General features: G+C 45.4%; 1 protein-coding gene across 1 annotated transcript; it reads left to right on the forward strand.

Annotated features, from left to right (window-relative positions):
- Positions 1 to 2,783: 2,783 nt before the first annotated feature.
- On the forward strand, positions 2,784 to 11,384 carry LOC114786362 (uncharacterized). Its single transcript, XM_028973417.1, has 8 exons — positions 2,784 to 2,800; positions 3,080 to 3,187; positions 3,255 to 3,372; positions 5,151 to 5,510; positions 5,787 to 5,846; positions 5,949 to 6,308; positions 9,588 to 9,950; positions 10,433 to 11,384. Exons 2-8 carry the CDS (start codon positions 3,179 to 3,181, stop codon positions 11,197 to 11,199), a joined length of 2,037 nt encoding a protein of 678 aa, XP_028829250.1. The 5' UTR covers positions 2,784 to 2,800; positions 3,080 to 3,178; the 3' UTR covers positions 11,200 to 11,384.
- The last annotated feature ends 1,126 nt before the right edge of the window (positions 11,385 to 12,510 follow it).

Here is a 12,510-nt window from a genome sequence, read left to right on the forward strand (position 1 = left end):
AAAAGTGAGTACCAAGGTTCTAAGTACTAAGTACTAAGTGAAAAAGCCATGTGCCTCATAAGTGTTACAAGGTGTCAGGTGTGAAAGGGGGGCAAGGTGTGTTAAACTTGGTGTTGTCACTCTCTCATAGTGGTCACTGTACTTCAACATGGTGCCTCGTGGCACAGAACTTTCTGAGGATCTGAAAAAAAGACTTATAACAGCCTGAAACTGAGCTGCAGCATGGTGGCCAAGTTCATACAGCGGTTTAGCAGGACAAGTCCACCAAAGAAGTCATATCCAGAGGTCATCTTTTTAAAGATAAGATAACATAAACCTTTATTAATCCCACAAGTGGGAAGTTTGCATTGTCACGGCAGAAACTGGATAGAACAAAGGTAAGAGCAGCGAAAAGGAAAAAACAATAGAACAGAATAAAAACTATAGAACAATAAAGTATAAAATGTACACTATACAATCTGGAAACACAAAATAGACATATGAGTGCTGCCAGCATTCTCTGCTCAGTCTGTCAGGCTCAGACCATTGTGAAGAGGAAGCCTCTTCTAAAGATTACCAACAAGGAAGCCGGCAAAAGTCCTTTCTGAAGACTAAGGACTTTCAAATGGCGTCAAGCTGTAGTGTTATGGTTTTAGGGCTGAGCATGATTTACATTTACGGCATTAATCAGACCAGAGCGCCTTATGTTTAAGGTAGTTACAGGGACAGTCCGCCCAGAGCAACTCAGGGTTAAATATCTCGTTCAGGGACATATTGTTAGTAAGTGGGATTTGAACCTGGATCACTGGGCTGCTGCCACCCGACGTCCAAAATGTACTGTGACATACTGAAGCAGAGCACAACACCCTCCCCTCAGAAACCTGGCAGCAGGGCAGCATTCCAACATGGCAATTTACAGACACGCCTCCAAGATAACCCCGTCTAAAGAAACTGAGAGTGAAGGAGCTGGACTGACCAAGCATGTCTCCAGACCTAAACCCTACTGAGCATCTGTGGGGCATCTTCAAAAATGAGGTGGAGGAGCGCAAGGTCTCTAACATCCACCAGCTCTGTAATGTGATCATGGTGGAGAGGAAGAAGATTCCAGTGGCAGACTGGGAAGCTCTAGTGAACACCAGTCCCAAGAGAGTTAAGGCAGTGCTGGAAAATAATGGTGATCTATGGACAGATACTCCCGTGGAACTTGTTCAGGGTTTCCTTTGGTCTCTGGGCTGCTTCTCAGGTTAACGCCCTCTTGCCCAGTCTGTTCACTTTAGGGGGAAGTGAAAGATACACAGCAGCACAGCACACAGAGCACACAGTGAAATTTGTCCTCTGCATTTAACCCATCACCCTGAGTGAGCAGTGGGCAGCCATGACAGGCGCCCGGGGAGCAGTGTGTGGGGACGGTGCTTTGCTCACTGGCACCTCAGTGGAACCTTGGTGGATCGGGATTCGAACCGGCAACCTTCTGATTACGGGGCCGCTTCCTTAACCGCTAGGCCACCACTGCCCCTTTTGGGGGCAGCATGTTTGTTGTGGTCTCATGTTCTTTCCATTTGAGATGATGGATTTGATGTACTCTGAGGAATAGTTAAAATTATTTTTTTTCATAACCCAAACCTGACTTGTTTGGTATGCTCCATGGTCTTCACAGGTTGCTGCCTCTTACTTAGTGGTGTTGACGCCTCTAGGGTCTTTCACTCGGTGGGCTTCATTTCACCAGTTATGCGTCACGTCCTCGTCTAGCGGTGTAGAGGAACGTGACAAGGATGGGTTTAGGAAAAGGGTAGAGAGACACACGACAGCTAACAAACTGTACAAAAGTGCATTTATTTACAGTGAAGCGAAGCGATATACAAGTAACCAACAAGACATTCATCACAACTAAACACACACTACAGAGGCCTAACAAAGGGAGGGAGGTAAAAATCACACAGAGAAACCTAATCTACACAACCAAATACACGTCGAAGATCTCTAGACACACACAAAGGTGGAAACTTATGGCCCGACGCCACCGGGATGTAACATATGTGACTCTGAAAGCAGTTGGTGGCCACTGAACATTTTACATTTACCAACTTCACAGGCTATTTTGTGCAGATCTATCACATGAAATAAGATTTTAAAACATTTCAATTACAGGTTGGAATGTATGAAATTAGGTAAAAAGCCATGGGGGTGCAAGTAAAGCTTACATTAAAAAAATGGTCAGATGAGGTACAGTGTAGTGTAATGAGGCCCGCATGGACTGGACACATTAACAATACGGAACGAGCCGAGGAATCAAGGTGTGCTCGAGTTGCATCATAAACAGCAGAGGCCAAGTGCAGGTGCCCATGGTTCTACACCAGGGCTTCTTCCATCGCCTGGCTTCCTTACCCACTAGGCCAACACTGCCCCATATATTTCATCTTCTGGGTGGCAGAAAAAATAACCCACCTACAAAAAAAGCAAAGTATCTAGTTCCTTGTCTCCAACATAGATTATAGATCAAAAAGAAAGTCATTTTTCTGTAAATCCAGAACACACACTCTAGTTCACGCTCAGACGCCACACGTTGTATTTCTCGCTCCTAAATTACCGTAACGCTTCAATCGTTTATTAAAATTGTTCAATTAAATTGTAAAAATCCAACGCTTTTTTAGCTAAAAAAAAAAAAGAAAATAGAAAAACTAAACATTAACAAAACTCCTTTAAATTACATGTACAAAAAATTCCAGCGGTTTCTGAATGCAGAGAAGCGAGAAGCAGCGTTTTCCAGTGTTACTAGCGTCATTACGGTATTCCCGGGAATACGAAGGTTCCAGAAGAGAACGTGAGTGAGGGGGCGGAGCTCTGCAGAATATTTTATGCGTTTTTGTTTAGGTGTTTTCTGTTGTTATTTGGTTTTTTTCTGTTTTACTAAAACAACAAAATATGTCCGTGCGATCTGTTTAAACAAACTTCAAAACCTGAGAGCCCCGACTCTCACTCTCTTTGTTAATAGAATGTTTGAATACTTTTTTTTTTTACTTTAGAAGGACGTAATGAGAACCACGCGGAATGAAACGGTTTGAATGTCGTCTTCGTAACTTTTCTTTAATGCGCTTGGCAGAACGGCCTCTGCTCGGGGCGTGTTCGTACTTCAGAGCGAACACGCCCCAACCCGTGTCCGGGAAAAAGCCCGCCGCCTTCCCGCGCCTTCCAGGCTGCGATGGACGGAGTGAGTAACGACGCGTTTCCGTCTGGTCGCGGAGCTTTTGGGTGTTTGAACGCGGTTTTCCTTGCAGGAAGAGCCGGAGTGCAAGTCGGAGCCGCAGGAGCTGGAGCTGGACGTCAAGGCCGAGCAGGGAGCGCAGGATCCGGGGGAGGAAGAGGAGGAATGCTCCCTGGACAGCGCGCGGACCGGTCAGTTCGAACGTGCCTTAGCTCCACGGGTGGCGCAACTGCCGAGACGCCTGCACGCCGCGCAGAGTGGGTGCGGCCCTCACGGCTCACTTTTGCGCCGTATCGGAATGGGAACGGTGTGCAGATGACCCGCCCTGCCCACGGTCACGCGGGGGGCGGGGCCTTAATTCGTGTCTTTGCTCACACTCATCACATTACATTGTCAAATTCATCTTTTAGAGAATATATTTCTATATAAAATGTTAGACAGTCAGGGTGACCAAATTTGACCTCGTGTTTATTACAGAAGTCCATAAATACAGGCAGATCGACCTCTAGATTTCCAAGTCTAATACATGCTCTAATCATTTAACGTCAAGTGTTTTAATTTGAATGTTGTGGATTTTTAGGTAATATTTTTTAAAGCAGTTCACTGTTTTAATGTTCAATTTGCATTTCTTAGATTAATATATTTTTTGGCCATAAAAACCATTGACGCAACTCAGAATCTTTAACATGTTAAGCAATTCTAAACATCCCCACAAAAAAAAAGAAAATGTAATTGTTGGTCCAGGCAGATAGTGATAGTGGCTCCCTGATTCCCACAAATTAAATAAAATATCCCAGAAACTAGAGCATGCACACGAGACAGTAGCGTGTGCATCGTGCACTGGAGAGAAGTGTGAACATGACAGAATGTGAGAGAGATAATGTATGTATGTGTGGATTACGCATTTAGATTTGCACCAGAATTATTGAACAAAACTCTTCTAATATGAAGCAAAAATTAAACATGTTGTGATGCAATAAAAACATAATATGAAAGTATTTGAGTGACAGCTCTGTGCCCCAGACATTGTTCATTGCTAGAAGCGTGAGTTTGGGGGATGAAGGGATGAAGAAGCGTCCATAGTCCTTGTTCATCATTACATTTACATTTACAGTATTTATCAGACACCCTGATCCAGAGCGACTCACAATCAGTAGTTACAGGGACAGTCCCCCCCCCTGGAGTAACTCAGGGTTAAGTGCCTTGCTCAGGGACACAGTGGTAGTAAGTGGGATTTGAACCTGGGTCTTCTGGTTCATAGGTGAGTGTGTTACCCGCTAGGCTACTACCACCTCATTAATAAATTGTAAGTATATGTTGCATCTGCTAGTGCTGGACGTATTGTGTTATGCTGGAATACGCGATCTACGCATTATTATGTAATTTATGGAGCAAAATTATTGAACGAAACATTTCTAATATTAAGCAAAAATTAAACATGTTGTGCTGCAAGAAAAACGTGATGTGAAAGTTATGAAAGCTGTCACTCAAATTGCTGACCGATAGCTAGAAGCCCTGCCCACACCAGAGGAAAGCAAGCAGTGCAAACAAGAAAGGGAAAGGAAGTAAAAGAGAAAATGTATGTGGTCAAAGAAGTTAAAAAAGAAATGTTTAAACTAAAATAAATTTTATGTTTTAAATGACTAATAAGGTTTACTTTTCATATCATTTCTCGCGTCAGTAATTTTTTTTTTTCTTTATTTTTGCTTGATGTTCAATTATTTAGGCACGAATCTGATTAGATAAAGATTTTAGTTCGGGTGGGCTTTTATTTAACTCGAGGACCAAGTTCTGATAGCTATTATTGGTATTGGCTGAAAACGGAGCCGAGGAGGGCAGTGATAGTCATGGTTAACCATGATGTTTGTATTTTAAACCGTTTATTATCTGTGGTGTCTTCAGTTTCAGTATATCGTGATAGATTTTCTTGCCATATCACAACGTGCTCTTTTCTAACCTCTTGCTCTAGCCTACAAAAAGCGCTTCACCAGGGAGGAGGAAAGCGCTCTGTACCAGGAAGTTCTGAAACACTGGTATGAACTGTTTGGTGACCGGAGACACGCGGTGCCCCGGGGCAGTCGGGCTTCGGTCTGGAACAACATCGCAGCCACGTTAGGGGCCACGTTCACATCCCGGGAAGGCGATGACGTACGCAAAAAGTGGAACACTCTGAAGAATCAGCTGGTGGCCAAACTCGCCGTTATTGAGGCAACCAACAATGCTGACTGGGGAGAAACTCCGGTACCCGACCTCACCGACTTGGAAGAGGCAGTGGCCTCCAAAATGAGAGGAGCAGTATCTAATCAAGAAGGCGGCAAGTTGACTGATGGTTCGTATTTAAACATTAGTTTAGTCAATAAAAAGCCACTTGCTGAAAAGACACTCTTCATTATATTTTGTCCTTAAAATCTTTTTTCTGTCTTTTTTCTGACTGGCACCTTATTTTGAGAAGAAAAGTGGGACTGCAGAGAATGTCTTTGAGTGGATCAATAAATTTCCCATTGGAATATGACTATTTTCCACCACCTCTACATGGACCTCTACATTTACAGTCAATGTACTGTATCGTGCATTTATAAAGTTTGCGTTTCTCTTCTGGTTTTAGGTGACCTGACCAAACATTTACCAGCGGCTGTCCAAGAAACTGAGAGACCATCTGGAAAAAGTACATTTCAACACAGACTGGCATGAAATAAAATGATAGATCATTTACGCGTTTAATAGTTTACGAAGAGTGCTGACTTTTCTTTCTGTTCCCCACACTCAGTCTACAACAAGCGTTTCACCCGCGAGGAGGAAGAGATCCTGTACGTGGAGGTGCTGAACCACTGGGAGGAACTGTTCGGGGAGCGCAGTTACCTCCTGCGTAGGGGAGGACGAGCTTCCATTTGGAATGGCATCGCAGCCAAGGTCAGTTCAACGTCGGGAGTGGCAGTGAGAGATGGGGAGGATGTCCGCAAGAAGTGGCATGCCCTTAAAAAACAGCTGAAGGCCAAAGTGGATCCCATCCTGTCGTCCAGTTGTCCAAGAGACTTAACCCTACCGGAGCTTAACCAGTTTGAGGAGCAGATTGCCTCAAAGATGAAGAAGGATGGATCTGGGCTGGACTTCAGTGGCGCTGGCTCTGGTAAATGTCTTCTTTTTATTCGAATTTCCATGTATGGCTTTTCTATCTGTTTTGTTCACAAATGGTGTAAGAAACGGATATTTGTCAGGTTTGTCAGTTTAATTAATAAATCTGTCCCAACAACCATATTTATTTATAAAGCACTTTAACACAACAAAGGAGCCGACCAAAATGCTGTACATTAAAATAAATGTTAAATTACCAGGAACAAAACAGACATGGACAAAAATGAAGAACAAAAGAAAAACAGAATAAAATAAAACATGCAGCAATTTGAATGGAACAGAGAATATTTAAGACAGCACATTAAAAGAGTTAAGCAAGGACTGGATAAGAAGCCACATAAAACACTGTCTAAGAACACTGTATAAGCACTTCATCATGCAGGGTTAAAAGCCAGGGTGTAAAAGTGAGGTTTTTTTGGTAGGTCATTCTCTAGACGTGGGGCGGCCACTGCAAACGCCCTGTGGCATCTCAGCTTGTAATGTGACCGAGGAACAGACAATAGTCTCTGAGACTATTGACTATAGACTATAGACCTGAGAGTACCTGGTGGAGTGTAGGAACGGAGAAGGTCTGACAAATAGGCTGGAGCCGAGCCGTTCAGTGATTTAAAACCCTATAAAATCATTTTAAAACGGACTCTAAAACAAACGAACCCCCCCCTCCTCCTTCCTTCGGCTGCTCCTGTTAGGGATAGCCACAGCAGATCAACTGATCTGGCTGTCCGCCGGATGCCCTTCCTGACGCAACCCTCACCATTTACCGGGGGATTGGGATGCACCATATGCATCCCCAGTGGCTGGTTTAAATCTGCCTTAAAATAGCAATGTATATGAAACTATATACTATAAACTATATATATTACCAGCTAAGGGGAGGCTGCGTCATACAGCGTCAGGAAAGCGGTGAAGGAGGCGAAGCAGCGCTACGGGAAGAAACTGGAGTCACAGCTCGAACAGAGTGACTCTAGGAGCCTGTGGCGGGGACTACGGACAATAACGGACTATAAAGCACCAACATCCGGTACGACGAACGCGGACGTGTCTCTGGCAGACGAGCTAAATACGTTCTATGCTCGCTTCGAGGCTGCAGCTAAAGGCGCTAGCAATGCTACGGCTAGTGGCTCCAAGAGCTGCAGACGGGAGGACACTGCCAGCACCGAGAACGCGTTCGTCATCACCGAGCATGATGTGAGGAGAGCCTTCAAGAGAGTGAACACCAGGAAGGCAGCAGGACCAGACGGCATCTCGGGGAGAATCCTCAGAGCCTGCGCGGACCAGCTAGCACCTGTGTTTACAGAGATATTCAACCTCTCTCTATCTCAGTCGGTGATCCCCACATGCTTCAAGGAGTCCATCATTGTTCCGGTCCCCAAGAAAACCCATCCTGCCTCCCTCAACGACTACCGCCCTGTAGCCCTCACCTCAGTAGTGATGAAGATCTTTGAACGGCTGGTCAGAGACTTCATCATTTCTTCACTACCAGATACACTCTACCCACTACAGTTTGCGTATCGTCCCAACCGGTCCACAGATGATGCCATATCACATCTCCTCCATACTGCACTCACCCACCTGGACACTCAGAAGGGAAATTATGTTAAAATGCTCTTCATTGACTACAGTTCAGCATTTAACACAATAATCCCTTCCACACTCACCACCAAGCTGGAGCACCTGGGACTCAGCTCATCTCTCTGTCAGTGGATCTCCAACTTCCTAACCGGGAGACCACAGGCAGTAAGGATGGGTGGACATGTCTCAACCTCCATCACCCTCAGCACTGGAGCCCCCCAGGGCTGTGTTTTGAGCCCCCTGCTGTACTCCCTGTACACCCATGACTGTACAGCCACTACTAACTCCACCACCATCATCAAGTTTGCTGACGACACTGTCGTGGTGGGCCTGATCTCTGACAACGACGAGACGGCCTACCTGGAGGAGGTTGGAAATCTGGCGAACTGGTGCCAGAGGAACAATCTCCACCTGAACGTCAGCAAGACTAAGGAGCTAATAGTGGACTTCAGTACAAAGCAGGAGAGGAACTACCAGACCCCTGTCATCAACAGGAGCCCAGTGGAGAGAGTGGACAGCTTCCGTTACCTCGGTGTTAACATCACGTAGGACCTGTCATGGTCCTGTCACATCAACACCGTGGTGAAAAAGGCCCGGCAGCGTCTCTACCACCTCAGACGCCTGAGAGACTTCAGACTGCCCTCCAAGGTGCTCAGGAACTTCTACTCCTGCACCATAGAGAGCATCCTGACGGGAAACATCTCAACCTGGTTCGGGAACAGCACCATGAAGGACAGGCGAGCCCTACAGAGGGTGGTTCGATCAGCCGAACGAATCATCCGTACCAAGCTCCCTGACCTTCAATCTATCTACAGCAAACGGTGCTGCACCAGGGCCAGGAAGATAGTGAAGGACCTCACCCACCCCAACAATGGACTCTTCTCTCTGCTGCGATCAGGGAAGCGCTTTCGCTCCCTGAAGTCCAACACAGAGAGAATGAGGAGGAGCTTCTTCCCGCAGGCTGTCCAAGCTCTCAACATCAAGAGTACATAGAACTCCAGCACTTTCACCTCCAATCACTCCGGACTCTTTTGCACAAACCACTTTGCACAAAACCACTTTGCACAAAACCACTTTGCACATAATCACTTTGCCCTTACTGCTCTTTCTTTTATGGCTCTTTCTTCTTTCTTAAACATTGTAAAAAAACTGTAACTCATTTGCACACCTTCACCCTACCAGTTACACATATTTTATGTTAAAGACGTAAAAGTGTAATACTTGGTTATGTTTGCAATATTTGCATATTGGTTCACTGTTTACTTGCAACATTTGCAATACTGTGGTCTGTAGCAGTTGCAGAAAGCATTTCACTGCACATCATACCGTGTATGACTGTGTATGTGACAAATAAAATTTGAATTTGAATTAAAAACCAGTAGGTGTGAATTGTTCAGCTAACATACAGTACATTTGTGCATTATACCAAATCTATTTATTTAAATAACACAAATATACAATCCCCCCACCCTGGTGATCCCGCCCTATGCCTAATGTCCCGCCCTCCTGATCCTGGTGAGGTTTTTACTTTCCTGTATCCACTATACCGCTGAAACATTACAGTAATGTTGTCCATGTTGCAGCATCAAATCAGATATTCCCATGTGTTTCTTTTTTATGTATCGGTGTATGTATGTGTGTGCGTGTGTGTGTTTAGGGTAAAGATCTCACTTTCCTCCCATTTTCTCCCTATAAACTTAAGCACACAGCAGGCGTTTCACCAAAGAAGAGGAGGAGGTGCTGTACACTGAGGTGCTGAACCACTGGGATGTGCTGTTTGGCGAGCGGAGTTACCTGCTACCCAGAGGCAGTCGCATGTTTTTTTGGACAAACATTGCTGCGAAGCTAAACGCCACAGCGGGGGCGCGGCCTCGGGATGCGGAAGAGCTGCGGAAGAAGTGGCACGCGTTCAAGAACCAGCTGAAGGGCAAACTCGCCCCCGCCTGGGCGTCTGCTGTCGGCACGGGCGACTCGGCCTCAGCAGAGCTCACCGAGCTGGAGGAGAAGATCGCCGCCAAAATGAAGCTGTCCGTCCCGGGCCCAGGAGTGATCAGCAGCGCCCCTGGTTAGTGTGTTAAAAATACATACACTGGCCCTTTCACCACAATCAGAAGTTGGGGTGTCACCGTTTAGCGGTGCTAAAGTTTGAACCCGGGCCCTGACTTGGTGTTTTACGCCGGTAACTAGTCCAGAAGCTCCTTACCGCCAGCAAATACAACTGGGAGGCAGAAATCTTCCTCATCGACGGATTTTTATGATGTTTCAATCATGAAAATGCTAATTAATGTATAACTAATGCATTATTTTTTATTTTTTATGTTATCGTTCTCTCTGTTGCTTTATTAGATTATACCGTGAACGTACCATTGAAATTATGGACTGAGCATTTCTTTGTAAATCAGCAGGGGATGAAATATGTATTTTCCCTGTATGTGTGTATGTATATAATGAGAGAGAGAGAGAGATACACAAAAGAGTTCATCCTGAGTCAAGCCCTCACATTCACTGCTGCAAAAACATAGATTTTTTTTTTTTCTTTTCACCAAGGTCCTGGGACTTCTCATGGCTCAGTGGAGGGTGAAGACGATGACTCTGATAGCTCAGACAGAGAAGCAGCTGTTCCATCCCCACCTGAAACACTGCAGCCAGAACAAGCGATTCCCTCTCCCTCGGCACAGCTGACACCAGAACGCGTGCAGGCCATTCTCGACAGGCAACGGGAGAACAACCGGCTCCTGGCGCAGACCCTGCACATTCAGCAGGCCAGCCTGGACATTCAGCGGTCCTGCTTAGAGGCGCTGAAGGATGTCCGGGAAGTGCTGTCTGGCCTGCTCGCAGTGCAGCAAGCTCGACTAGAGATGGATATGGGACCTTCGAGGTCCATGGCAGGCACTTTACCCAGACCCGTTCTAGCGGTGCTCACACCACCAGAACGTTCTTCTTCACTGTCAAATCACATCCATCCTGATTCATCTTCGCATCTCTCAGATACACATAATGACCCCAAAAGCAACCCATCAGCCAACACCGACAGTGTCTTCCATCAAACACCCGTCACATGTTCACTACGTGTCTCACTTCCTTACACCCTTCCCCAGGGGTTCACCTCAGGTGCCAACCCACCATCACCCTCCTGGTCAGACTCCATGCAGCATCTCTCTCCTGACTGTCCTTCTGGACGTGACCCACCTGTGCCTAACAACCTGCCAGTCTCGTATCGGCAGGGACATGGTGGAGGAAGGAGAGGACGACCACCAAAGACCAAGATCATGACCACATCTCCCAAAGGGTCGAAAAAATGTAAAAGGACATAAAAGCTTTTTCCTCCTGTACAAAACCCTTTTTTGCATCATCTCATCTGAAATCATGATTGGCTTCAGATTGCTTGGACTCCATGGAACCACTCTCTGAAACCAAAATACTAAAATTAAAATATTGTGTTCATCTTAAATCAATGATCAATTTTAAACGTTTGCTCATAATAAAAGTATAAATCAGGTCTTGTCTTCATTATAGTATGTAACTATAACAGTTCATGATCTGTTATTCTTTCAGCTAAATCGCTGATGTTCTGTGAGGTCAACGTCAGGACTACGGTGGAAGTGCACAATGCAGAGCGCGTACCTCTGCTTATAATTATCATGTATAATTTGAGAGTTTTACCGTCTGCAAGTTTGATGCATCATTTGGTGCAGTGGTGGCCTAGAGGGTAAGGAAGTGGACGAGTAGTCTAGAAGGTTGTGGGTTCGAATACTGAACTGCCAAGGTGCCACTGAGCAAAGTACCGCCCCCTTTTTTTTTACGCACTGCTCCCGGGCACCTTTCATGGCTGCCTACCAATGATTCAGGTGGTTAAATGCTTTGTTGAGTTTCACAATGACAATCACATCACTCTCATCATCTGTAAAACTCTGTCGCCTAGTTATTTCATGCTTGAAATATTAAATTCATGCAGAACCAGAGTGCAAGACTGTGAATTTCCCCAATCAGAATTCCAGCATGTCTTCTTGGTGTGTTGTACCAGGACAGGGCTCCAGTTCTGAACTGCATGGACAGAGACCCTGGCTCAATGGACAATGGTAAGATAACACATGAAACTAACAGAAAAACAACATAAGGAATAAATAAACAGCGCTTCTGTGTTTAGTCTCTTGTAATATACCTGACTGGGCAGGTTCCATCATACGTGGAATGTGGACGAGTCGCCTGGAGTACTGGGCTCTTTGTTCTGACCTTCATTCACACACACTATTCTTTAGCGACCCCCCCAGAAACATGCTGAACGGTTCTCCATTCTGGCAGATCTTCAGAAAAACCGATGCTTCGGTTTCGTAAGGGGCGAGGCGCGCGGTGCCGTCTCAATTCTCGCGAGACGTTTGTCCAAAACTGTTCTGAACATTGTTGCCACGTCCGCTTATTATACGTAGACAATATATACCTAACTGGGAAGAGACACGTTTCTGTTTGTTTGTTTTGCTGTTTCGTCTCTGTGTGTATATTCATGCAAAACGTTTTTGTGCTATTTTTGATATTTTCAAATTGAATGTTTAACCTTACGAAATTACCTTTTGTGTTGTACTGTTGTTTATATGTTTGTAAATTGTTTCAACGAATCGTGGTTACCA

Source organism: Denticeps clupeoides, chromosome 3, assembly GCF_900700375.1.
Source record: "Denticeps clupeoides chromosome 3, fDenClu1.1, whole genome shotgun sequence".
NCBI classification, from domain to species: Eukaryota; Metazoa; Chordata; class Actinopteri; order Clupeiformes; family Denticipitidae; genus Denticeps; species Denticeps clupeoides.